The 27,707-nt window shown below is 48.2% G+C and overlaps 1 protein-coding gene across 3 annotated transcripts; it reads right to left on the bottom strand.

Moving 5' to 3' along the window:
• Positions 1-148: 148 nt before the first annotated feature.
• fdft1 (farnesyl-diphosphate farnesyltransferase 1) lies at positions 149-21,664 on the bottom strand. 3 transcript variants are annotated; one of them, XM_072264680.1, is made up of 8 exons: positions 21,349-21,664; positions 11,018-11,115; positions 10,691-10,874; positions 3,867-3,995; positions 2,843-3,034; positions 1,127-1,303; positions 867-1,019; positions 149-757 (listed from the first exon to the last, which is right to left on the bottom strand). In XM_072264680.1, the coding sequence occupies exons 1-8, from the start codon at positions 21,439-21,441 to the stop codon at positions 542-544; spliced, it is 1,242 nt and encodes a 413-aa protein (XP_072120781.1). In that variant the 5' UTR covers positions 21,442-21,664; the 3' UTR covers positions 149-541. The 3 variants fall into 3 exon arrangements, with proteins under 3 accessions (XP_072120781.1, XP_072120780.1, XP_072120782.1); XM_072264679.1 differs by lacking the exon at positions 21,349-21,664 and adding an exon at positions 18,495-18,810; XM_072264681.1 differs by lacking the exons at positions 2,843-3,034; positions 21,349-21,664 and adding an exon at positions 18,495-18,809.
• Positions 21,665-27,707: the final 6,043 nt, after the last annotated feature.

Here is a 27,707-nt window from a genome sequence, read left to right as displayed (position 1 = left end):
TATTATGACATCCACTTCTGACTGGTGCTCACATACTGCAGGTTTAAATATTTGTTAAAAAAAAACAAGCCTTTCAGGGTCCTGCGCAGATGTCCATAAGTGGGGCCCAACTTGCAATAGGACAAAACAAAGGATGATGACAGAGACAAACAGGTAGACTTATTTATTAAATCATCTCAATCAGCAAATCAATGCAGAAGAAAGTCACCCTGACTAACGACAGTGCCAAAGCTGTCACAGAGCATCACCTACAAGCCTCACCGACCAGACTCTCATGACACAGTCCCAGCAAGCAGGTTTTAAGGAAACGGTCCAAGGTCAAATTGCGACAATATAAGCATCCAACCAAATGTTTCATAATGTATTGCCACCTCCCACGCCTGTGCTGGGGTTTGGTGTACAGCTGTAACACTGGCCTGGGTTTGTGCCAGACACCGAACTCCGGTCTGATGAGCTTAATCACACAGATGTAAGCTAGCATAAATGATTCGGTTGGGAATCGCAGTCCTGACACCCGCTCCACACTCCGGTGTAAATAGCCTCACTGGCTGTGCCTGTACTCGCCGGAACTGCGAGTCAGACTCTGCCAGTACTGCCAGCTGACTGCCACCAGGAACATGGCCAGTGATAGGTAAATGGGTGAGAGGTTACTTCGAGACATCAGCTGCCCTTCAGTCTGACTCAGTGACTCCACCTTCATCACAATCTGCTGTGTTTCAGCTCCACACTTCCCGGCACCCGGAACCTTCTGTCCGATCTGGAAGAGAGAATGACCCTTTACGGACAGCAGCATGAATTGAACCCGGGCAGTTGGCGCAGTAATCATGTTACGCAAAAGCCGAATAAGAGGATTGAGCGAGACTCACCACCTGAGCGTACTGCTGGAACATCCCTTTGACAGCTCCAATGTTAGTGGCCCCCAGCATCAGCGTGACAGCCTGGCCTTTCCGGATCTTCACCACACCTCGGAAAACCTGAGGGTTGTTGTAGCAGGCAGCCAAAGTAGCAATGGCCATTACCTAAAGTAGAAAGGCAGAGTCTTAGCTGGGGAACCAGCAATCTCTCCCAGTGTATCAGCAACGGAACGTGAACAGAGAGCCAGCAATCCCCCTCGCCAGTGCATTACCTGTGGAATAGCACAGAAGTTGAATACACTCTGGTTGTGGAGGCGTGATAGGTACTTTATGACATCTGGGACATGTTGCAGAGCGTTGGTTATCAGTTCGTTCAGACACTGCAAAGCCGCCTGAACATTTGGGGGCTTGGTGAAGTCAGACAGCCTCTCTGCATACTTACTCCACACCTGAAACACAGACAACAGTGGGAGATGACGCATTGTTCTTGCTGAACACTCTACAGCAGGACAGATTCACCTCTGATTCCCTGGTCCATGGGCCACTAATTCTGAAAAGCAAACTCAACACCAGATGAGACCAGCCCGGTGGAAGGTGTTGAAGGCCACACAAGTTACCATTCATTCTTTTTACAATGCAGATGGAGAGGGAGGCTTTGCTTCAGGGATCAGATCAGAGTTCCTTTACCAATCAGTTTATAGAGATACAGTGCAGAATTGCCCAACAACCCCTGACAACCTCACAACTAACTGTCCCAGTACGTCTTTGGGCTGTGGGAGGAAACTGGAGCACCCGGAGGAGTCCCATGCGCACATGAGAATGTACAGAGTCATTGAAGAGGATACCGGGACTGAACGCTAATCTCCAATGTCCCGAACTGTAATAGTGTAGCACTAACCCCTACGCTACCGTGGCGCCTACTTTACCTTGCGGTGAGCGAAGCCAGGAGCCAGTGTTCTATCCAGAAGACGGAGACAATGGGACAGATAATCACTGTACAGACAGAGACCATGTTTATACTAACCAGGATGTTAACCCAGCTAACACTACCTGCCTGCACATGGTCTACATCCCTATATCCCGGCACCACTATCCGTTTCCACCATCCACCACCTAGCACACTGTCGAGCCTACAAACGGCTCTCTCAGCCTCCAACGCTCCAGAGAAGAAAACCTGTTTGTCCAACCTCTCCTTAGAGCCAATTGCTTGTAATGCAGGCAGCAGCACGTTGCACACCGCTCACTTCTCCACCCTGCTGGGTGCAGTCTTTAATTACTTCTATCATTGCTCTCAGATTTACTGCAAACGCCCACAAGAAAATTAGTCTTAGGTTGTATATGGTGACATACATGTACTTTGATAACAAATTTACTTTGATCCTCTTCTGCACCCTCTCTAAAGCCCCCACACTCTGCCTGTAATAGTGACCAGAAATGCACACAATACTCCAAACGTGGTCTCAAAGTTGAAAACAGTAAGCGTTCGGCACAGACTAGAAGGGCCGAGATGGCCTGTTTCCGTGCTGCATGGTTACGTTCCCAACTGTTTGTTCATATGTAATGCCCGAAGCAATGCAAGCCAGCCGGACACCTTTACCACTCTCCCAACTTCTGTTACCAGTGTCCGGGAGCTGAGTTCTCTGTACATCAGTGCTCCAGAAGGCCCTGCCACTTGCTGTGTGCCTTCCTCTCCCGATCGACTTCCCAAGATAACATGGAGAAGAAACTGTCACTTAATGAGAGTCCTATAACACGGAATCGGCCCTTTAGCTCAACTGCTTCACTCTGACCAAAACATCCTCAGTGAGCTGCAGCAGGCAGGAATCGTGCAGACATGTTTATAAAGAAGGCCGAGTCCTGAATCTATTATCACGTTGGAACTCGGGGATCAGGAGAACACATGGCAAAGCTGTCATCGCCCTTAATCTCCTGCCCAGGGCAAGGCTCACCACCTCACACCTCATCTCTCTGTGCAGAGCCAAGCTCACCTCCTGAGGCCAAAACTCTCGACCCTCCTGCTGGTCTTCCAGGTAGTCCCGAATAATGTTTGTTTTTTGCAGGAAGAGGCCCATGGAATTGGCCAGATCTGTGTCCTCCCCGACAACAGCATCCTCCAGTTCGGAAGCAGCAAATAACCGGGAGAGGCCAATGCCCACAAGGCCAGCGACATAGTGGCAGTACTACGAACAGAAGAGAGCATCAGAGTGATCTCATTCTCATGTCCCTGAAATCCTCGGGCCCCTCAGGGAGACACACTCACACCCCCTCGGGGAGACACTCGCTGCCCACACTCACACCCCTCGGGGAGACACACTCGTTGCCCATGCTCACACCCCTCGGGGAGACACACACACACACCCCTCAGGGAGACACTCGCTCCCCACACTCACACCCCTCGGGGAGACACACTCGCTGCCCACACTCACACCCCTCGGGCAGACACACTCACACCCCTCGGGGAGACACACTCGCACCCCTCGGAGATCCCATTGGGCACATACCCTCAGTACAGGCAGAGGCAGCATCACACCATCACTGCAGCAGTCTACTCTGTCCCTATAGAAAACGGAATCTAGCTGGTCCCCAACACTGCCCGCTGGCATCAAACCGTAGGAATGGAAGACATCGGGGCAGAACTAGGCATTCAGCTGAGCTGGTCTACTCCGTCAAATCTGTCATGGCTAATTTATCATCCTTCTCAACCTCATTCTCCTGCCTTCTCCCCATAACCTGTGATGCTGTGACGAATCATGACCCCATCAGCCTCTGCGTTAATTATCCCGAATGACATCGAACATCCTTTCAAGTACGTATCCATCTCCTTCCCAATCACTGACATCAGCTCACCTCCGGTGTAATCCAGACCGCAGACCCTCATCATGTCAGAGAGCTTTCCTCACCTATCTCTGGGTTGTTTCTTCACCAAATTCCCTCAGTCCCGATCACCGACCCGAATGAGGAAAATACAGAATACATCCAGAGGCCTGACGTTCACAGCTCATTCATCCTTACCGTGTCCCATTCCTTAATTGACTCCACTCTTCTCTGCAAGAATTCCGCCATTCCCAATCCCATCCTGTGGCAAATATTAGCGATCACATCCTGGTAAACCTTGGCCAGGGAACGGAACTCCAGTGAAATCTAGCTCAGGGAAAAAGAGAGAGAGAAAGTGAGTGCGACCGAGAGGAAATCAGACAGTAGAGTTATATGGCAGAGAGACTCTGCGTGGGTGACACTCGCTCAGAGAGAGACACCTCCCAGGCAACATCCTTGTGAACCTCTCGGCGTTCCTACAATAGAGCGACAGGAACTGTACACAGTACTCCAAAGCTGTCGGCAAATGATTCATAGAGTACAACACACATCACAGGCTCTCATACCCAACGCCCCGAGCTATGAGGGCAAGGCACCATACACATTGTTCACTGCCCACCGACTGTCAGGCAGCTTAACCCCCCACAGTACATCAATGCTCCTAGTGTCATTATTCATCTGTCAGAGATGAGTCTAAGCAGTGAGAATGGCTCCAGGGTCTGTGTTGTGTACAAAGTCCGAACAGTGAGAATGGCTCCTGCACAAGGACTCCCAAGTCCCTTTGCATCTCTGCATTTTCAATTCTCTCCCCATCTAAAATAATAGTCTGCCCATTTATTTCTTCCACCAAAGCGCATGACCATACACTTTCCAACATTGTATTTCATTTGCCCATTCCCGTAAACTATCTAAGTCTCTCTGCAGGCTCTCTGTTTCCTCAACTCTACCAGCTCCTCCACATATCTTTTTATCATCAGCAAATTTAGCCACAAATCCATTAATCCTACAGTCCAAATCATTGACATACATCGTAAAAAGCAGCGATCCCAACACCGACCCCTGTGGAACCCCACTGGTAACCGGCAGCCAGCCAGAATAGGATCCCTTTATTCCTACTCTGTTTTCTGCCAATCACCCAATGCTCCACCCATGCTAGTAACTCCCCTGTAATTCCATGGGCTCTTATCTTGCTAAGCAGCCTCATATGCGGCACCTTGTCAAAGGCCTTCTGAAAACCCAAGTACAATGGAATGTGGGAAATGTGGGAATTCTGGGAGACGTCTGCCTCCCGGATAATATCATCTGCACCAGGTGCACTGAGCTGCAGCTCCTCAGAGAACAGGTTAATGAACTGGAGCTGCAGTTTGATGACCTTCGGCTCGTATGGGAAACTGGAGATAATCGATCGGGGTTACAGGGAGGTAGTCACCCTTAAGTTACAGGAGGCAGGGTGACTGTCAGGAGAGGGAAGGGAATTGGACTGCCAGTATAGAGTATCCCTCAGCCCGTTCCTCTCAATAATAAACATAAGAGGGGTATGACCTAGTGGGGGGAGCCACAGCAACCATGTCTCTTGCACTAAGTTTGGTGCTGTGTCTCAAAGGGGAAAGGGGAAGAAGAGGACTGTAGTGTTGATCGGAGATTCCATAGTTACAGAACATAGAATAGTTACAGCACATTACAGGCCCTTCGGCCTACAAGAGTAGACATGAGATTCTGTGGACACGATAAGAGATACCCAGATGGCATGTTGCCTCCCAGTTGGCACAGTCTTGGGTCCATGACATCTTAAAGGGTGAGGGGGAGTAGCCAGGAGTCTTGGTACATATGGGAACCAATGACATAGATTGGAAAAGGTCCTGAGGAGAGGACAGGGAGCTAGGTAAATGCTGAAAAGTAGTTATCTCTGGATTGCTGCCTGTGCCACGTGCCAGTGAGGGTAAGAATAGGATGATTTGGCAGGTGAATGCTTGGCTGAAGAACTGGGGCAGGGGCAGGGGTTCAGATTAGTGGATCGTTGGGATCTCTTCTGGGGAAGGTATGACCTGTACAAAAGGAACAGGTTACATCTGAACCAGAGGGGGCCAATATCCTTTTGGGCAGGTTTGCCAGACCTTTCAGGGAGGGTTTAAACTAATTTGGCAAGGGGGTGGGAAACTGAGTGATAGGGCTAAGGATGGAGCTGTTGGTTTACAAGCAGAGACTATGTGTAGTGAGACTGTCAGATCATTGGGCAAAATTGCAGTTCAAGGAATGAGTTGCAGTGTAACATGGAGAGGGGAATCAAAAAGAGACAAATACTGGATGAAGGGGTTATATTTGAGTGCACACAGCATATAGAATAAAGTAGATGAACCTCTTGTCACGCAGTTAGAGATTGGCAGGTATGACGATGTGGGCATCACTGAGTAGTGGCTGAAAGATTATAGTTGGGAGCTTCATGTCCAAGGATACACATCGTATCGAAAGGACAGGCAGGAAGGCAGAGGGGTTGGGGTGGCTCCGTAAAAAGAGAAAAAAATCATCAGAAAGCGGTAACATCGGATTGGAAGATGTAGAAACACACAAAATTTTGGAGGAACTTAGCAGGCCAGGCAGCATCTACGGAAAAGAGTACAGTCAACGTTTCAGGCCGAGACCCTTCAGCAGGACTAGAGAAAAAAGCTGAGGACTAGAGTTAAAAGGTGGGGGAGGGGAGGGAGAAACACAAGGTGATAGGTGAAACCAGGAGGGGTGAAGTAAAGAGCTGGGAAGTTCTTTCCCAGTGAAAGATACAGGGCTGAAGGGGAATCTGATAAGAGAGGACAGGCAAGGAGATGAGGTGAGAGAGGGAAAGGGGGATTGGGACTGGTGAAGGGGGGGGGGGGGCCATAACTGTAAGTTAGAGAAGTCAATATTCATGCCATCAGGTTGGAGGCTACCCAGATGGAATATAAGGTGTTGTTCCTCCAACCTGAGTGTGGCTTCATCACAACAGTGGAGCAGGTCATGGATGGACATGTCGGAATGGAAATGGGAAGTAGAATTAAAATGGGTGGCCACTGGGAGATCCCATGGACAGAGCGTAGATGCTCGGTGAAGTGGTCTCCCAATCCATGTCAGGTCTCACTGATATACAGGAGGCCACACCGGGAGCGCCAAGCACAGTAAATGACCCCAACAGACTCACAGGTGAAGTGTTGCCTCACCTGGAAGGACTGTTTGGAACCCTGAATGGTGGTGAGGGAGGAGGTGTAAAGGCAGGTGTAGCGCTTGTTCTGCTTGCAAGGATAAATCCCAAGAGGAAGATCAGTGGGGAGGGACAAATGGACAAGCAGAAAGTGGAGAATGGGGAAGGGAAAGGTAAGGTGTGCTTGCTTGCATTTCCAGCATCTGCAGATTTTCTCCTGCTTGTGACTAAAAGATGTTCTATGCAGGCTTCCAAACAGTAGCCAGGATGTGAACTACAAATTACAACAGGAGTCGGAAGTCATGTCAAAAGGGCAATGTTATGAAAGGGGATTTCAGGTTGCTGCTGGATACCAAGAGAGAGTTTGTACAATATCTGCAAGATGGCTTTTTAGAGCAGCTTGTACTTGAGCCCACTAGGGGATCAGCTACTCTGGATTGCGTTTTGTGCAATGAACTGGAATTGTTTAGGGAGCTGAATCTTTTGAGGAGACAACCAGCAGGATAGATAAAGGAGAGTCAGTAGATGTTGTGTACTTGGATTTTCAGAAGACCTTTAACAAGGTGCTGCACATGAGGCTGCTTAAGAGCCCATGGTATTATAGGAAAGACACTAGCATCGATAGAGTACTGGCTGATTGGCAGCAGGCAAAGAGTGGAAATAAAGGGAGCCTTTTCTGATCGGCTGCCATTGACTAGTGGTATTCCGCAGGGGTCGGTGTTGGGACAGTTTCTTTATAAAATGTATATCAATGTTTTGGATGACGGAATTGATGGCTTTGTGACCAAGTTTTCAGACGATATGAAGATAGAACCATAGAAACCATAGAACCATAGAAACCATAGAAGCACAGAAACAGGCCCTTTGGCCCTTCTTGGCTGTGCCGAACCATTTTCTGCCTAGTCCCACTGACCTGCACACGGACCATATCCCTCCATACACCTCCCATCCATGTATCTGTCCAATTTATTCTTAAAAGTTAAAAAGGAACCCGCATTTACCACCTCGTCTGCAGCTCATTCCATACTCCCACCACTCTCTGTGTGAAGAAGCCCCCACTAATGTTCCCTTTAAACTTTTCCTCCCTCACCCTTAACCCATGTCCTCTGGTTTTTTTCTCCCTTTGCCTCAGTGGAAAAAGCCTGCTTGCATTCACTCTATCTATACCCATCATAATTTTATATACCTCTATTAAATCTCCCCTCATTCTTCTACACTCCAGGGAATAAAGTCCTAACCTATTCAACCTTCCTCTGTAACTGAGTTTCTCAAGTCCCAGCAACATCCCTGTAAACCTTCTCTGCACTCTTTCAACCTTATTTATATCCTTCCTGTAATTTGGTGACCAAAACTGAACACAATACTCCAGATTCGGCCTCACCTATGCCTTATACAACCTCATAGGTGGAAGGGCAGGTAGTATTGAGGAATCAGGAAGGCTGCAGAAGTACTTGAACAGATTAGAAGAATGGGTAAAGAAATGGCAGCTGTAGTACAGTATCATGAAGTATATGGTCATGCACTTTCGATAAAGAGACTGAAAGCATAGACTGTTTTCTAAACGGGGAGAAAATTTAAAAATCCAAGGTGCAAAAGGACTTGGGAGTCCCTCTGAAGGATTCCCTGAAGGTTTATTTGCAGGTTAGGTCAGTGGTGAGGAAGGCGAATGCAAAGTTAACATTTATTTTGCAAAGACCAGAATATAAAAGCAAGAATGTAATGCTGAGACTTTCTAAGGTACTGGTGAGGCCTCACCTGGAGCATTATGAGCAGATTTGGGACCTATATTTGAGAAGAGATGTGTTGACATTGGAGAAGGTTCAGAGGAGGTTCATGAAAATGGTTCTGTGAATAAAAGGCTCATCAAATGAGTAGTGATTGATTGGTCTGGGCCCGTACTCACCAGAATTTAGAAGAATTGCAGGGTGGGGGGGGGGGAGGGAAATTTCATTGAAACCTATTGAATATTGAACTGCCGGGATAGAGTGGATGTGGAGAGGATGCTTCCTATAGTGGGGGTGTCTAGGACTAGACGACACAGATAGAGTGAATGTGGAGAGGATAAACACAAAATACTCTGCTGATGCTGGGGTCAAAGCAACACTCACAACACGCTGGAGGAACTCAGCAGGTCCGGCAGCATCCATGGAAATGATCGGTTGACGTTTCGGGCCAGGACCCTTCGTCAGGACTGAAGAGGGAAGGGGCAGAGGCCCTATAAAGAAGGTGGGGGAGGGTGGGAAGGAGAAGGCTGGTAGGTTCCGGGTGAAAAACCAGTAAGGGGAAAGATAAAGGGGTGGGAGAAAGGAGGCAGGGAGGTGATAGGCAGGAAAGGTGAAGAAGGAATAGGGGAAAACACAATGAGTAGTAGAAGGAGGCAGAACCATGAGGGAGGTGATAGGCAGCTGGGGGAGGGGGCAGAGTGAAATAGGGATAGGGGAGGGAGGGGGAGGGAATTACCGGAAGTTGGAGAATTTTATGTTCTGTTACATGCTCAAGGAGATCTGTTTTTTTTTTGTGAGCATGATGTAATGGTCTTTTGGAGGTCACCTGATCTGATTTTCCCGCCGATGTGAGGTCACGTGATGACCTGTGCCCCGTGACTATATAAGGGTCGACTCAGGTGGTGCAGTTAGTTTTTCAGTTTGTAGATTTCCAGATAGAATGTGTTGTGCCTCCATTTCTGTTGCATGTTTGTTTTTGTGACGCAGTTTCATTTTTAAAACGGAAGGTGCGTTCTCTTACAAGATTTGTATTATTGAACTGGGATTTTGTGGCTGGAAGTGCCAATTTACTCAATTCCGACAGTTTTGAAGGGAGAGTGAAGAATTCATCAAAGTGAAGGATCGAGAGAAGTCGGCATCGTTTGGCAGTTTAATAAAGGATCGACCTTATTGAGTCTTCGTTGAAGAGAACCTGCATTGAGATAACTCTTGCAATAGTGCAGAGTTCATGCAAAAAGGTGCTCTCTCTCTAAAGGAATTTAAGGTCAGTCAATTTAAACTGTTTATTTTCGGCATCGGGAATCCTGTGGACAGAACCAGCAGTAAAGGTGCGTCGGTGAAGAAATCGTTCTCCAGAGAAGTCTCTCCCAATTGAATGTGTAAAACTGTTAGACTTTCGAAGTTATCGCTTTAAGAACTGTTTTCACATTTAACGCCTTAAGAACCAGAGCCGAGTGGCGAGTTGGTGAACAACTGCGTACCTGTTAACCTCCGGTTAAAGTTTTCCTTTGTTTTTTTTTTCCCCTATCGTTTATACGTGTTTAATAAATGTTTGGTTGTTTTTATATAAACCGTCTCGATTAATATTCATTGTTGCTGGTTACGTAACAGTTCATACCAAGGGGCTGGAGTCTACCTAGACGGTATATGAGGTGTTGCTCCTCCAACCTGAGTTTAGCCTCATCATGGCAGTAGAGGAGGCCATGTATGGACATATCTGAATGGGAGTGGGAAGCAGAGTTGAAGTGGGTGGCTACCGGGAGATCCTGTCCGTTGTGGCGGACAGAGCGGAGGTGCTCGACGACCGCTATCTGTTTCTTCATACAGTTAGTAATCCTGCCATTAATCTGTTCCTGCATACAGTTAGTAACCCTGCCATTAATCCTGCATTCTGCCTTCAAATTTGCAATCTGTCTTTCAGCTTTGACATTCCAAAGTGCATCAGTCCATTTGCCACTTCTAAACCCAGCTCTACATCCTGTCAATATCCCAAGAGAGCCTACGACAACCTCCACAACTCGCCAGTGGACATATTAATAGAGGGAGGGGCAGTAAGGGTGGGTATTCTGGGATTGGGGGGCACACACCGGCAGGACATGGTGGGGGGGGGAGGGGCAGAGAATACATACCGAGGGGAAATCCTGGAGCACCTGGCGGTCCTTCTCCTGACTCTGGCTGTACCTCCACTCGGGCTGGTACAGGTAGGTGTGGAAATTCTGTAACATGGGCACCTTCTCCTCCAGAGGAATGGACATATCATCCTCCACCGTGTCGAGAGCCCGCAGTACCAGGTAGAAGATGCACACTGCCTGCCTGTGGAGAGAGAGCAGAGTTAGTCCAAGACGGAGGCTGGCTCAGTCCCAGCAATCCCACTAGCTCTGTTCCCTCTGCCCAAGACAGCCCTGATGGGTGCAGACTGCACCTGCTCTCTTCGCTCAGCCCACCAGAAACCTCACCTCAAGTCTCCATCCAGAGCTTGAATAACGGCAGCAAAACTGCGGCTGGTCTGGTTCAGGTACATGTAGCATGTTTTCAACGTCTCACTTATCGAGTCCTGGAAAACAAATACATCACATCACTGCCCAGCTGCTTCACAACCTGCACCTTCTCCAGCCTGGACCTGCTAACCCCTGCCCACACCCCACACACACAAACCGCAGCTGAGGCTTTGTAAGACCACACAGAGTATTACCAGCAGTTTTAGACTGTATCTAAAAAAGATGTGTTGGTATTGGAGAGGGTCCAGAGGAGATGCACAAGAATGATTCCAGGAATGAAGGGGTTAAAGTACGAGGACTGTTGAATGACTCTGGGTCTGTACTTTCTGGAGCTGAGAAGAATGGGGGTTGGTCTCATTGAACCTATGGAATATTGAAAGGCCGGATAGTGGATTCTGAGCCTCAGAAAACAGGGATGTCCACTTAGAACGGAGATGAGGAGGAATTTCTTTAGCCAGAGGCTGGTGAATCTGTGGAATTCATTGCCCGAGACAGCTGCAGAGGCCAAGTCACTGGATATGTTTAAAGTGGAGGTTGGTAGGCTGTTGATTAACATTCTCTCCCTATCCAGTTGATCTAGGCCTTTCAATATTCAGCACAAAAAAAGGTCACTTGGAGAAGGCAGGAGAAAAGGTTGAGAGGTATCATAAATCCGCCAAGATGCTCTTCTTCATGGGCTACTACTACTACATCGACTCAGGCCTAGGGGGCTGGCGTCGGGCACGATGATGGACTCTCCATTTCTCCCTCTCCCTCATCAGTGTGGTTAGTTCACCTACATTAGCCACGCCACTAATGTTGAGCATGTTGACCATAGTCTTGGGAGGGCGCCCAGGGTTCATCCTCCCAGGGCTGAATGGTATAATATTACTCCTATGCCTTAAGTTCTGAGTCTCAGCTCTGACAGACAGCAGACAGCAGCTGCCCCAGGTAGCTCTCCCTTCACTCCATTCCTCTCCTCTCACTTCCACCCACCCCATCATCAAAAACCCTACACATTAGTACTGTAGGAAAGGCAGAAAAGCTCAGGGCATGGATCAACACCTGGAATTATGACATTGTGGCCATTGGTGAGGCTTGACTGCAGGAGGGGCTGAATACGCCAGAGCCCCGTTGTTTTCGATGTGACAGAGCTGGAGGGGGGCTGAAGGACGAGGGGGGCAGTTTCTCGGCAGGGAAAATGTCACGACAGCACTCCGTCAGGATGGACAGGAAAACTATCCAGCGAGGTATCATGGGTGAAACCAAGGAATAATGGGGCTGTATTACAGACCACCCAACTGTCCGAGAGATTTAGAAGAACAAATTTGTAAAGAGATTGCAGACTGTTGCAAACAACAGTTATAGTAGGTGATTTTAGCTTTCCACATTGACTGGGACTCCCATATGGTAAAAGGACTAGATGGGATAGAGCTTGTTAGATATGTTCATCGGTACATAGAAGTCCCAACGAGAGAGTGTGCAATGCTTAGGAATGAGAGAGGGCAGATGACAGAAGTTAGTGTAGGGGGGCACTTTGCATCCAGTGACCACAATGCCATTAGTTTCAAAGTAAATATGCAAAAGATAGGTCTGGTCCATGGATAGGAGGTCCTGCAAAGAGAGTTTAGGGAGTTAGGTGCAAAGTAGAAGGACAGGACCTCCAGGGTTGCAATCTCAGGACTGCTACCCATGCCACGTGCTAGTGAGGCTAGAAATAGGAAGATAATGCAGCTAAATATGTGGCTAAGGAGATGGTGCAGGAGGGAGGGCTTCATGTTTCTGGACAATTGTTCCAGGGAAGGTGGGACCTGTTCCGACGGGACGGGTTGCACCTGAACTGGAGGGGGACTAACATCCTTGCGGGAAGGTTTGCTAGTGCTGCTCTGGGGGGTTTAAACTAGATTTGCAGGGGGAGGGGAACCAGAGTGTTAGAGCAGATAGTGAGGTGGAGGAGGATAAAGGTCATGCAAGAATTGCAAGTATAGTGCATGGAGTAAAGCCAGATCTAACATATAAAGAGGCTTTGAGGAGAGAGAAGCAGAATAAAGGGTGTAAAGGTAGGAAGGTAGAAGGGCTAAAATGTGTGTACTTCAATGCAAGAAGCATCAGGAACAAAGGTGATGAGCTGAGAGCTTGGATACATACATGGAATTATGATGTAGTGGCCATTACAGAGACTTGGCTGGCACCAGAGCAGGAATGGATTCTCAATATTCCTGGATTTCAGTGCTTTAAAAGGGATAGAGAGGGCAGAAAAAGGGGAGGAGGGGTGGCATTGCTGGTCAGGGATACTAATACAGCTACAGAAAGGGTGGGTAATGTAGCAGGATCCTCTTTTGAGTCAATATGGGTGGAAGTCAGGAACAGGAAGGGAGCAGTTACTCTACTGGGGGTATTCTATAGGCCCCCTGGTAACAGCAGAGATACAGAGGAGCAGATTAGGAGGCAGATTTTGGAAAGGTACAAAAATAACATGGTTGTTATCATGGGTGGCTTTAACTTCCCTAATATTGATTTGTACCTGATTAGTTCCAATGGTTTAGACAGGGCAGAGTTTGTTAAGTGTGTCCAGGACGGATTCCTGTCACAGTATGTTGACAGGCCGACTAGGGGAATACTACACTAGATCTAGTATTAGTTAACGAACCGGGTCAGGTCACAGATCTCTCAGTGGGTGAGCATCTGGGGGACAGTGACCACCGTTCCCTGGCCTTTAACATTGTCATGGAAAAGGGTAGAATCAGAGAGGACAGGAAAATTTTTAATCGAGGAAGGGCAAATTATGAGGCTATAAGGCTAGAACTTACGGGTGTGAATTGGGATGATGTTTTTGCAGGGAAATGTACTTTGGACATGTGGTCGATGTTTAGAGATCTCTTGCAGAATGTTAGGGATAAATTTGTCCTGGTGAGGAAGCTAAAGAATGGTAGGGTGAAGGAACCATGGGTGACAAGTGAGGTGGAAAATCTAGTCAGGTGGAAGAAGGCAGCATACATGAGGTTTAGGAAGCAGGGATCAGATGGGTCTATTAAGAAACATAGGGAAGCAAGAAAGGAGCTTAAGAAGGGGCTGAGGGGAGCAAGAAGGGGGCATGAGAAGGCCTTGGCGAGTAGGGTAAAGGAAAACCCCAAGGCATCCTTGAATTATGTGAAGAAAAAAAGGATGACAGGAGTGAGGGTAGGACCGATTAGAGATAAAGGTGGGAAGATGTGCCTGGAGGCTGTGGAAGTGAGCGAGGTCCTCAATGAATACTTCTCTTCAGTATTCACCAATGAGAGGGAACTTGATGATGGTGAGGACAATATGAGTGAGGTTGATGTTCTGGAGCATGTTGATATTAAGGGGGAGGAGGTGTTGGAGTTGTTAAAATACATTAGGACGGACAAGTCCCCAGGGCCTGACGGAATATTCCCCAGGCTGCTCCACAAGGCGAGGGAAGAGATTGCTGAGCCTCTGGCTAGGATCTTTATGTCCTCGTTGTCCACTCGAACGGTACCGGAGGATTGGAGGGAGGCGAATGTTGTCCCCTTGTTCAAAAAAGGTAGTAGGGATAGTGAGCCTTACTAAGGTAATTATAGACCAATGAGCCTTACGTCTGTGGTGGGAAAGCTGTTGGAAAAGATTCTTAGAGATAGGATCTATGGGCATTTAGAGAATCATGGTCTGATCAGGGACAGTCAGTATGGCTTTGTGAAGGGCAGATCGTGTCTAACAAGCCTGATAGAGTTCTTTGAGGTGGTGACCAGGCATATAGATAAGGGTAGTGCAGTGGATATGATCTACATGGATCTTAGTAAGGCATTTGACAAGGTTCCACACGGTAGGCTTATTCAGAAAGTCAGAAGGCATGGGATCCAGGGAAGTTTGGCCAGGTGGATTCAGAATTGGTTTGCCTGCAGAAGGCAGAGGGTGGTGGTGGAGGGAGTACATTCAGATTGGAGGATTGTGACTAGTGGTGTCCCACAAGGATCGGCCCTGACACCTCTACTTTTCGTGATTTTTATTAACCACCTGGATGTGGGGGTTGAAGGGTGGGTTGGCAAGTTTGCAGACAACACAAAGGTTGGTGGTGTTGTAGAGGATTGTCGAAGATTGCAGAGAGACATTGATAAGATGAAGAAGTGGGCTGAGAAGTGCCAGATGGAGTTCAACCCGGAGAAGTGTGAGGTGATACACTTTGGAAGGACAAACTCCAAGGCAGAGTACAAAGTAAATGGCAAGATACTTCTAAGTGTGGAGGAGTAGAGGGATCTGGGGGTATATGTCCACAGATCCCTGAAAGTTGCCTCACAGGTAGGTAGGGTAGTTAAGAAAGCTTATGGAGTGTTAGCTTTCATAAGTCGAGGGTTAGAATTTAAGAGTCACGACGTAATGATGCAGCTCTATAAAACTCTGTTTTGGCCACACTTGGGAGTACTGTGTCCAGTTCTGGTCACCTCACTATAGGAAGGATGTGGAAGCATTGGAAATGGTACAGAGAAGATTTACCAGGATGCTGCCTGGTTTAGAGAGTATGCATTATGATCAGAGATTAAGGGAGCTAGGGTTTTACTCTTTGGAAAGGAGGAGGATGAGAGGAGACATGATAGAGGTATACAAGATATTAAGAGGAATAGATAGAGTGGACAGCCAGCACCTCTTCCCCAGGGCACCACTGCTCAATACAAGAGGACGTGGCTTTAAGGTAAGGGGTGGGAAGTTCAAGGGGGATATTAAAGGAAGGTTTTTTACTCAGAGAGTGGTTGGTGCGTGGATTGCACTGCCTGAGTCAGTGGTGGAGGCAGATACACTAGTGAAATTTAAGAGACTACTAGACAGGTACATGGAGGAATTTAAGGTGGGGGGTTATATGGGAGGCAGGGTTTAAGGGTCAGCACAACATTGTGGGCCGAAGGGCCTGTATTGTGCTGTACTATTCTATGTTCTATGATATTCTAAATTGGAGAAAGGCCAATTTTGATGGTATCAGAAAGGATCTGGCAACTGTGGATTAAGACAGGCTGTTTTCTGGCAAGATGTACTTGGTAAGTGGCAGATCTTCAAAAGTGAAATTTTGAGAGAAACAAGTTTGTTTGTGCCTGTCAAAATAAACAGTAAAGATAACAGGTTTAGGAAACCTTGGTCTTTAAAAGATCTTGAGGCCCTTATTAAGAGAGAAAAAAAGGAGGTGCATAGCAGGTATAGGTAAGCAGAAACAAATGAGGTGCTTATGGAAGATAAGAAACGCAAGAGAACACTTAAGAAAGAAATCAGGTGGCTAAAAGAAGGCATGAGATTGCCCTAGCAGCCGAGGTGAATGAGAATCTTAAGGGATTCTACAGATATGTTAAGGGCAAAAAGATTCGACGGGACAAGATTGTTCCTTTGGAAGATTAGAATGGAGCCAGACGAGAGGAGGGAGATCTAAAATAAATTTTTTTGCATCTGTATTTACTCAGGCAATGGACACAGAGGCAAAGCAGCAATAACTTCATGGACGCTGTATAGATTACAGAGGAAGAAGTGTTTGCCATCCTGAGGCAAATCAGGGTAGATAAATCCTCAGGGCCTGACAAGCGTTTCCTCAGACTCTGTGGAAGGCAAGTGCAGAAATTTCTGGGGCCCTTGCAGAGATATTTAAATCATCCTTAGTGACAGGGCAGGTACCAGAGGATTGGAGGATAGCCAGTGTTGTTCCGTTGTTTAAAAAGGCTCTAAAGAGAAACCAGGAAATTATGGGCTAGTGAGTCTGACATCATTTGCGGGAAAGTTATTGAAAGATATTGTAAGGGACCCGATATATAAGCATCTGGATAGATATTGTCTGATTAAGGATAGTCAGCATAGATTCATGTGTGATAGGTCATGTCTAACCAATCTTAAGAGCTTTTTGAGGAAATTACTGGGAAAATTGGTATCTGACATCAGTTGTTGGAAGGTATTCTAAGGAACCAGAGAAGAATTTAAACTTTCCTGTGAGTGTGGAATAAACTGCCAGCACAAGTGATGCATGCGAGCTTGATTTCAACGTTTAAGCAAAGTTTGGAGATGTCAGGGTATGGAGGGCTATGGACACTGCAGGTCGATGGGAGTTGGCAGGTTAAATGGATTCAGCATGGACTAGATGGGCCAAAGGGCCTGTTTCTGTGACTCTAAGCTCTGATACACAGTAGATGGTCTGAGCAATATCTGGACCCTGGACCCTGGTCCCAGGGAGCTCACCCCTCACTCCATCCCTCCATGCCCTGCCCCACACTTCTCCCTTCCACCATCCCCATCATCAAAAACCCTTGCAAATTTCTACAGATGTACATGGACAGCATTCTGACTGGCAGACGCAAGAAATTCTGCAAATGCTGGAAAGCTAGAGCAATACACACAATCTACCTCATATGACCTTGCACTTCATCATTTACCAGCGCGGCACTTTCTCGGTAACTTTTACACTTTATTCTACATTAGAAACATAGAAAACCTACAGCACAACACAGACCCTTCAGCCCACAATACTGTGCCAAACACGTACTTACCTTAGAAATTACCTAGGGTTACCCAAGGCCCTCTATTTTTCTAAGCTCCATATATCCATCCAGGAGTCTCTTAAAAGACTGTATCGTTTCCGCCTCCACCACCGTCACCGGCAGCCCATTCCACACACTCACCACTCTCTGTGTAAAAAAACGTCCCCCTGACATCTCCTCTGTACCTACTTCCAAGCACCTTAAAACTGTGCCCTCTCGTGCAGGTCAATTGAGCCCTGGGAAAAAGCCTCTGACTCTCCACATGATCCACACCTCTCATCAATATTGTTATTGCTTTTTCCTTGTTCTACTTCAATGCAATATTAATGATCTAATCCGTGAACAGTTTGCAAGACAAGCTCCTCACTGTATCGAGGTACATTTAACAGTAATTAACCAATAACTTGTCACCCACCCTCCCCACTTCCAGAAAAAAAACTCTCCAAACATATCTGGCAAACTTGCCTGCAAGGAAATCACAGGTCAGAGGAGATCTTAATGATCCAGAAATCGGAACCCCTGCCCCAGTTCCTCAACCACGCTTTCACCTGTCAAATTATCCTATTGTTACACTCACTGGCTTATGGCACAGGCAGCAATCCAGACATTACTCCCCTGGATGGCATGCTTTTTAGGTTTCTACCTAGCTCACTAAAACCTTACCTACTGGTCACCGGTGCCTAAGTACCAAGACTTTCAGCTGCTCACCCTCCTTCAGAATGCTGTGGAGCCGATCCAAGACATCCGTGACCCTGACACATAGGAGGCAACGTATCATTGGAACAGCCCTGACACGGACACGGGACCCTGTCTGCCACACCCGCTGTGTGAAGCACAGACCACTGACCAGAGTGATACATCTCCCACCAGACACAGGACCCTGTCTGCCACACCCGCTGTGGGAAGCACAGGGTGACACATCTCCCACCATCGCCCCTGCCCTGCGGCCGTACCTCGGAGGACAGCGAGGTTGCTGAGAAGAACGCCTTTCTAGGAGAGGTGCTCGGCCGGGCTGGCCCGTTCCCTGCTGTTCGACGTGCCCAGCAGGAGAGGCAGGGTGCCGAGGACAGCCTGTCCAGAGCCGGGCTCCTCTGGCAGGGGCAGGGGCAGAGGAGGAGGCGAGGCTGGGGCAGGGCCGTGCGGCGGGAGTCACACTGCACAGCACGCAGGGCCAGAGGCCAGGCGCCGCGGGCTGCACAATACATGCTGACCCGACCCGCGCAGGCCGTCTTCGGACACTCCCTCCACGCCAAAAACACGCAGACAACAAACACGGGGCTCCGCGCACCTCCGACCAGCCAATCACAGTTCTCCGTGGACACAGACAGCAAATCACTGAGCTCGCAGTGCGCGCAGTTCGCCAATAACAAACCTCCTGAATGGTCCAGCCAATCAGTGCACGGAAACACGTCTACACCCCCCCACAGCGAGCCCAGCTAGCCAATCACAATATGAATGGTCAGCCAATCACAGAGCTCGTACTCTGACGAGACGGTAAGAAACTTCCACGGACTCGTTAAACTACAGACAAAGTGACGAGTTCCTCGTTGTAGTTGGTCCTGGCCCTCGCACAGTCGAGCCGCACTGCTCTCTCTGTAACTGCATCCTGGTTTTCTTTCAGTAATTAATAGTTTTCTAATAGTAACTATGTACATGGTGAAGTCTGCACAAACACCTGTTCACCATCACAAACCAGAAAGGATCTGCAGATGCGGGAAATCTAAGCAACACACACAAAATGCTGGGGGAACTCATCCTTCACTTTATCTTGGTACACGTGAAAGGGTGAAAGGTGAAAAGTTTAAGGGAAACCTGTTCACTCAGAGGGTGTGGAAGTAGCGGTATGCAGGTCGATGGGAGTGGGCAGTTTAAATGCTTCAGCATGGTTTGCATAGGCCTGTTTCTGTACTGACTTTTCTAGGACTATGATTTTAAATGTTGAAATCGAGTTTGCATACACCACTTGTGCCAGCGGCTTGTTCCACATTCTCATCACCCTCTGAGTGAAGGAGTTTTCCCTCATGTTCCCCATAAACGTATCACCTTTCACCCTTAACCTATGATCCCTGGTTTAGTCCCACCTAACCTCAGTGGGAAAAGCATGCTTGCATTTACCCTGTCTATAATCCTCAACATTTCATATACCTCTATTAAATCTCCCCTCGATCTTACAAACACCAGGGAGTAAAGTTCGAACTTATTCAATATTTCCTATAATTTAGCTCCTACAGTCCCAGCAACACCCTGTAAATTTTCTCGTGCTGTCCAGTCTTGGGGTGCTGATCCAGTTAACCACACCATGATCCAGATTGTTGATATAGATGGGAAAGAACGGACCCAGCACCGATTCCTGTGGCACCCCACTAGTCACAGGCCTCCAGTCGGAGAGGCAACTATTCAAAGTGTCAGGCAGCATCTGTTTCGATCCTCGAGGGTATTTTAGTGGGTTTTATGCCTTGTCCGGTATTGCTGCACGACAGATGCCGGTGATAATGAACCTGTTTCTGATTATAACCGCAATGCTGCTGCTCTGGGGATTTGCTCTGCACCCATGCACAGACTAATGAACACGTGCAGAATTTCAGTCTGAAAATTCGGCACATCCTCAAAGATGCTCGTCAACTACTACAGGCGCCCCACGAGAGCCACGCCATCCGGACGCTTCGCAGAAATTATGAAATTATCCTGTGAGGGTCTATAGATGGGGTGGGGAGGAAGAGGGGAGAGAATGTGAGGGTGTGGGGAAGTGAGTAAAAGTCCTGAGAGGGTGGTGACGATGGGTTAAGGTTAGGGTTGGGGTCGAGGGTAGGGTCAGGGTAAGGGTATCGGGAGATGGGGTTAGGATCGGGGTAAGGGATCGGGGAGGTGGGTTAGGGTCAGGGTCAGGGTAAGGGAACCGGGAGGTGGGTTAGGGTCAAGGTCAGGGTAAGGGAACCGGGAGGTGGGTTAGGGTCAAGGTCAGGGTAAGGGAACCGGGAGGTGGGTTGGGGTCAGGGTAAGGGAACCGGGAGGTGGGTTGGGGTCAAGGTTAGGGTAAGGGAACCGGGAGGTGGGTTAGGGTCAAGGTCAGGGTCAGGGAACCGGGAGGTGGGTTAGGGTCAGGGTAAGGGAACCGGGAGGTGGGTTAGGGTCAAGGTCAGGGTAAGGGAACCGGGAGGCGGGTTGGGGTCAGGGCAAGGGAACCGGGAGGTGGGTTAGGGTCAAGGTCAGGGTCAGGGAACCGGGAGGTGGGTTGGGGTCAGGGTCAAGGTCAGGGTGAGGGAACCGGGAGGTGGGTTAGGGTCAGGGAAGCGAACCGGGAGGTGGGTTAGTGTTAGGGTCAGGGTAAGGGAACCGGAAGGTGGGTCGGGGTCAGGGTAAGGGATCCGGGAGGTGGGTCGGGGTCAGGGTAAGGGAACCGGGAGGTGGGTCGGGGTCAGGGTAAGGGAACCGGGAGGTGGGTCGGGGTCAGGGTAAGGGAACCGGGAGGTGGGTCGGGGTCAGGGTAAGGGATCCGGCAGGTGGGTCGGGGTCAGGGTAAGGGATCCGGCAGGTGGGTCGGGGTCAGGGTAAGGGATCCGGCAGGTGGGTCGGGGTCAGGGTAAGGGATCCGGCAGGTGGGTCGGGGTCAGGGTAAGGGAACCGGGAGGTGGGTCGGGATCAGGGTAAGGGAACCGGGAGGTGGGTCGGGATCAGGGTAAGGGAACCGGGAGGTGAGTCGGGGTCAGGGTAAGGGAACCGGAATGTGGGTTAGGGTCAGGGTTGGGGTAAGGGATCTGGGAGCTGAGTTCGGGGTTACGAATCCGGCTCCCGCGGGTTTGTACTCACCGCCCTCGAGTGGGCGCTGAGCCCGGGTCCCAGTTTGTATTTGATCAGATTCAGTAGCTCCTCCGGGTGTCCGAGCGACCGCAGTAAATCCATTACACCGAGTGACCCGGCTCCCGCAGCTTCGCACCCCTGCGGGTACCCACCCGGGCTGCGATATCCTTCACCTGGGATCTGAATTCGTGTCCGCTGGGGTTGCTGTCCTGCTGCTCGGATACGCTGTCCCTCCGGCTCCCCGTCCCCGTTCTCCCGGCTCCCGGTCTCCGGGATGGAAATCGGCTCCAGCCTCGTCTGTTGTCGGGGCAACCGCGAATCCCGGACAAGTTTCAGGTGTGGCCTCACTTGCAACAGCGACCGTGATTGGACAGAACCGCCTCGGACCAGGGAGTGTCAGCCAATGAGAAGAGCGACAGAGCAGAGCCCGTCTCGCCTCGCAGCCAATCAGCGCCGAGCTCGCATCGGCTCATCGCCGCCTCGGCCGTAAATACAACAATACCGGCGCATCTCAAATACTCAACCAGGGTCCCAGTGGGTCCTCGGAAATCACCGGAAAATCTCATTTAACTGTTCACAGAAGTAGTCAATAACATAGATGGACAACATAGGAGGCCAATCAGCCCAAAGTCTCTTCTGTTCCCAATTGACCATATACCGTCCACTTGGTGCGGTTGAACTGCCTTCCTGCTCTACATTCCACTAAAATCCTAAATGTTTATGTCTGCCTTCATGGGCTCAACACGTTCAAGAAAGCACAGCAGCAACTATAACTCGTTTGGTGTTTGAGAATCATTATTGCACCAAAGAGTCTTGCAAACGAGTCTGTGGTGGCCAGTGCGATCATGTTTGCTGTTGTGTGCTTGGGCAGCAGGCTGAGGGTAGCAGACACCAACAGAATCAACAAACTCATTCGTAAGGCCAGTGATGTTGTGGGGATGGAACTGGACTCTCTCACGGTGGTGTCTGAAAAGAGGATGCTGTCCAAGTTGCATGCCATCTTGGACAATGTCTCCCATCCACTACATAATGGACTGGGTGGGCACAGGAGTACATTCAGCCAGAGACTCATTCCACCGAGATGCAGCACTGAGCGTCATAGGAAGTCATTCCTGCCTGTGGCCGTCAAACTTTACAACTCCTCCCTTGGAGGGTCAGACAACCTGAGCCAATAGGCTGGTCCTGGACTTATTTCATAATTTACATATTACTATTTAACTATTTATGGTTTATTACTATTTATTATTTATGGTGCAACTGTAACGAAAACCAGTTTCCCTCGGGATCAATAAAGTATGAGTATGACTAACTGGTTGCATCACCATATGATATGGAGTCTCCAACGCACAGCATTGAAAGAGGCCGTGAACTCCTCCCACTCTATCATGGACACAATCCTCCATGCTAGAGAGGATATCTTCACAAGGTGATGCCTCAGGGTGGTATCCATCATTAAGGACCCCCCACCACCCAGAACCTACCATCAGGGAAGCCTAAAGACACACACTCAACATTAAAGAACAATTTCCTGTCCTCAGCAGCACACACAAAATGTTGGAAGAGCTCTGCAGGGTAGGCAGCATTGGTGGAAATGAATAAACAGTCAACATTTCAGGCCAAGGTGAAGAAGGTAACGGACTGGAGGAATCTGATAGGAAAGTGGACATGAGGGGGGCACGGAGGGAGGTGATAGGCAGGCGAGGAGAAGAGTGAGGCTTGAGTGGGGAAATGAAGAGGGGAGAGCATCCAGATGGAATATGAGGTGTTCCTCATCATGGCAGAGGAGGGAGCCATAGACCGAGATGTTGGAATGGGAATAGAGATCAGAATTAAAATGTTTTGCTACAGGAAAATCCTGCTTTTTGCAGATGAAGCAAAGGTGCCAGACTAAGCAGGCCCCTGGCCTTCGTCAAGTCTCACCAGTGTAAAGGAGGCCTCATCGGAAGCATTGGATGGCAGACGGCTCCAACAGATTTGCAGGCGCAGTGTTGCGTCACTTGGAAGGACTATTTGGGGCCCTGAATGGAGGTTTCTGGACAAGCACCAGGATGAAGGTTAGTATGGCAGGAGTGATCCCTGAGGAAAGTGGAAGGGGTGGGGGGTAAAGATGTGTCTGGTGGAATTAGCCGAGGAAAGAGCAAATAGACAGGGTCATAGAAAAGTATGGCACAGAAACAGACCCTTTGGCCCATCTAAACCATGCTGAACCATTTAAACTGCCTACTCCCATCAACCTCCATACCCCTACCATCCATGTACCTATTCAACCTTCTCTTAAACATTGAAATCAAGCTTGCACGCACCACGTGTGCTGGCAGCTCATTCCACACTCTCACCACCCTCTGAGTGAAGAAATTTCCCCTCATGTTCCCTTAAACTTTTCACCTTTCACCTTTAACCCATGACCTCTGGTTATGGTCCCACCCCACCTCAGCAGAAAAAGCCTGCTTGGATTTACCCTGTCTATGCCCCTCATAATTTTTGTATGCCTATCGAATCTCCTTTCATCTACGTTTTAAAGAATAAAGTCCTAACCTATTCAACTCAGTCCTCCAGTCCCAGTAACATCCTTGTAAATTTTCTCTGTAGACTTTCAACCTTGTTTTTTTTTCATAGTTTTCATAGTCATACTTTACTGATCCCGGGGGAAATTGGTTTTCATTACAGTTGCACCATAAATAATAAATAGTAATAGAAATAGTAATAGTAATATTACTATTAGTAAATAGTAATAGTCATAGAAATAATAACTAGTAATAGAATAGTAATAGAAAAATAGTAATAGTTAAATAGTAATATGTAAATTATGAAATAAGTCCAGGACCAGCCTATTGGCTCAGGGTGTCTAACCCTCCAAGGGAGGAGTTGTAAAGTTTGATGGCCACAGGCAGGAATGACTTCCTATGATGCTCTGTGTTGCATCTCAGAGGAATGAGTCTCTGGCTGAATGTACTCCTGTGCTCACCCAGTACATTATGTAGTGGATGGGAGACATTGACCAAGATGGCATGCAACTTGGACAGCATCCTCTTTTCAGACACCACCGTAAGAGAGTCCAGTTCCATCCCCACAATATCACTGGCCTTACGAATGAGTTTGTTGATTCTGCTGGTGTCTGCTACCTTCAGCCTGCTGCCCCAGCACACAACAGCAAACATGATAGCACTGGCCACCACAGACTAGTAGAACATCCTCAGCATCATCCGGCAGATGTTAAAGGACCTCAGTCTCCTCAGGAAATAGAGACAGCTCTGACCCTTCTTGTAGACAGCCTCAGTGTTCTTTGACCAGTCCAGTTTATTGTCAATTTGTATCCCCAGGTATCTGTAATCCTCCACCATGTCCACACAGACCCCCTGGATGGAAACAGGGGTCACCGGTACCTTAGCTGTCCTCAGGTCTACCACCAGCTCCTTAGTCTTTTTCACATTAAGCTGCAGATAATTCTGCTCACACCATGTGACAAAGTTTCCTACCGTAGCCCTGTTCTCAACCTCATCTCCCTTGCTGATGCACCCAACTATGGCAGAGTCATTCGAAAACTTCTGAAGATGACAAGACTCTGTGCAGTAGTTGAAGTCCAAGGTGTAAATGGTGAAGAGAAAGGGAGACAAGAGGGTCCCCTGTGGGGCCCCAGTGCTGCTGATCACTCTGTCGGACACACACTGTTGCAAGTACATGTACTGTGGTCTGCCAGTCAGGTAATCAAGAATCCATGATACCAGGGAAGCATCCACCTGCATCACTGTCAGCTTCTCCCCCAGCAGAGCAGGGCGGATGGTGTTGAACGCACTGAAGAAGTCAAAAAAAATGTTCACATCTTTCCTGTAGGTAGGTGACCAAAACTGCAAACGATACTCCAAATTAGGCCTCACCGTAGTCTGAAACAACTTTAACATAAGCCCTTCTCCTGTACTGAATACATTGATTTATGAAGGCCAATATGTCAAAAGCTTTCTTTAACACCCTATCTATCTGTGACGCCATTTTCAATGAATTATGGACCTGTATTCCCAGATCCCTTTGTTCTACCGCACTCCTCAGTGCCCTGCTATTCTCTGCATAAGACCAAAGTGCCACATCTTGCACTTGTCTGCATGAAATTCCAACTGCCATTTTTTTACAATCCCATTTTTCCAGCCGGTCCAGGTCCTGCGGCAAGCTCTGATAGACCTCATCACCGCCCACTACACCCGCAATCTTGGTGTTGTCCACAAATTTGCTGATCTGGTTAACCACATTATCATTACCCCCCCTCCACCACTTCTCCTTACCTGCCTATCACCTCCCCCTGGTGCCTCCAGTCAGAGAGGCAACTCTCTGGCTTCTCCCACAAAGCCAATATCTAACCCAATCTACTACCTCATCCTAAATGCCGAGCAACTAAACCTTCTAGACCAACCTCCCATGCACGACCTTGTCAAATGCCTTACTAAAGTCCATGTAGACAACATCCACTGCCTTCTCTTCATCCACTTCCTTGGTAACTTCCTCCAAGGACTCTAAAATCGGTTAGACACAACCTACCAAACATTTAGCCACGCTGACTATCCCTAATCAGTCTATGTCTGTCCAAATACTTAAATATCCATCCTGTGTCTTAGAATACCTTCCAATAACATTCCCAGCACTGATGTCAGGCCTACTGGCCTATAATTTCCTGGTTAATTTTTAGACCCTTTCTCAAACAGCGGAACAACTTTGGCTACCCTCCAATACCTCACCTGTCGCTAAGGATGATTTCAGTATCTCTCCGAGGGCCCCAGGAATTTCTACACAGGACCCGACAGAACACCCTTGTCAGGCCGTGGAGATTTACCACCCTCATTTGCCTCGACAGCAAGCACCTCCTCCTCCATAATCTGTAAAGATCCATGACCTCGCTGCTGCTCTGCATCACTTCTGTAGACTGTGTCCGTCTACCGAGTAAATACAGATGCAACAAAATCCATTTAAGATCTCTCTTTTTTTGGCTCCAGGCAAAGATTACCATTCTGGCCTCCCAGAGGAACAATTTTGTTCCTTGCAATCCTTTCACTCTGAACATACCTGCAGAATCCCTTAGGATTCTCCTTCACTTTGTCTACTAGAGCAACCTCATGCCTTCTTTTACTCCTCCTGATTTCTTGCTGAGTATTAGTCTGAAAGTTGGCAAATTTTGCCAAGACTCTACAAAACTTTGGTTGGGCCGTGTGCAGTTCTGGTCTCCCCACTATTGGAAGGATGTCGAGGCTTTGGAGAGGGTGCAGAAGAGGTTCACCAGGACGTTGCCCTCATCAGAGGGCATGTGCTTGGAGAGTTTGGACAAACTGATTGTTTTCTCTGGACTGTGAGAGGCTGAGGGGAGATCCTGGAGTTTATAAGATTACAAGAGATTATCTATGAGTAGACAGACAGTACCTTTTTCCCCAGGGTTGAAACGTCCAATCCCAGAGGGCATTTAAGGTGAGAAGGGGCAATTTTAAAGGAGATATGAGGGGCAAGTTTTCTTTCCAAAAAACAGAGAGTGACGAGTGCCTGGGGTTAAGTTAGAGGTAGATATATTAGGAAGGTTTCCTTACGCAATAGGTAGATAAGCCTACAAGAGGAGAGGCTGTACTTGATCTGGTATTGGGAAATGAACCTGGTCAGGTGTCAGATCTCTCAGTGGGAGAGCATTTTGGAGATAGTGATCACAATTCTATCTCCTTTACCATAGCATTGGAGAGGGATAGGAACAGACAAGTTAGGAAAGTGTTTAATTGGAGTAAGGAGAAATATGAAGCTATCAGGCAGGAACTTGGAAACATAAATTTGGAACGGATGTTCTCAGGGAAATGTACAGAAGAAATGTGGCAAATGTTCAGGGGATATTTGTGTGGAGTTCTGGATAGGTACATTCCAGTGAGACAGGGAAAGGATGGTAGAGTACAGGAACCATGGTGTACAAAGGCAGTTGTAAATCTAGTCAAGAAGAAAAGAAGAGCTTACGAAAGGTTCAAAAAACTAGGTAATGATAGAGATCTAGAAGACTATAAGGCTAGCAGGAAGGAGCTTAAGAATGAAATTAGGAGAGCCAGAAGGGGCAATGAGAAAGCCTTGGCGGACAGGATTAAGGAAAACCCCAAGGCATTCCACAAGAGCAAGAGAATAAGGCGTGAGAGATTAGGACCAATCAAATGTGACAGTGGAAAAGTGTATATGGAACTGGAGGAAATAGCAGAGGTACTTAATGAATACTTTACTTCAGTATTCACTAGGGAAAAGGACCTTGGTGATTGTAGTGATGACTTACAGCAGACTGAAAAGCTTGAGCATGTAGACATTAAGAAAGAGGATGTGCTGGAGCTTTTGGAAAGCATCAAGTTGGATAAGTTGCTGGGACCGGA

Source organism: Mobula birostris, chromosome 8, assembly GCF_030028105.1.
Source record: "Mobula birostris isolate sMobBir1 chromosome 8, sMobBir1.hap1, whole genome shotgun sequence".
Taxonomy (NCBI): Eukaryota; Metazoa; Chordata; class Chondrichthyes; order Myliobatiformes; family Myliobatidae; genus Mobula; species Mobula birostris.
This window is presented reverse-complemented; position numbering and strand designations above follow the sequence as displayed.

Excerpts from the sequence above, each read along its gene's own strand:
- fdft1 (XM_072264679.1), bottom strand. The coding sequence starts at position 18,746 with ATGTATTGTGCAGCCCGCGGCGCCTGGCCTCTGGCCCTGCGTGCTGTG. Across the intron at positions 1,304-2,842 it reads GAGAGTTTTGGCCTCAGGAG|GTGTGGAGTAAGTATGCAGA; the intron begins GTGAGCTTGGCT and ends TCTGTGTTTCAG. Across the intron at positions 1,020-1,126 it reads ACTTCTGTGCTATTCCACAG|GTAATGGCCATTGCTACTTT; the intron begins GTAATGCACTGG and ends TTTCTACTTTAG.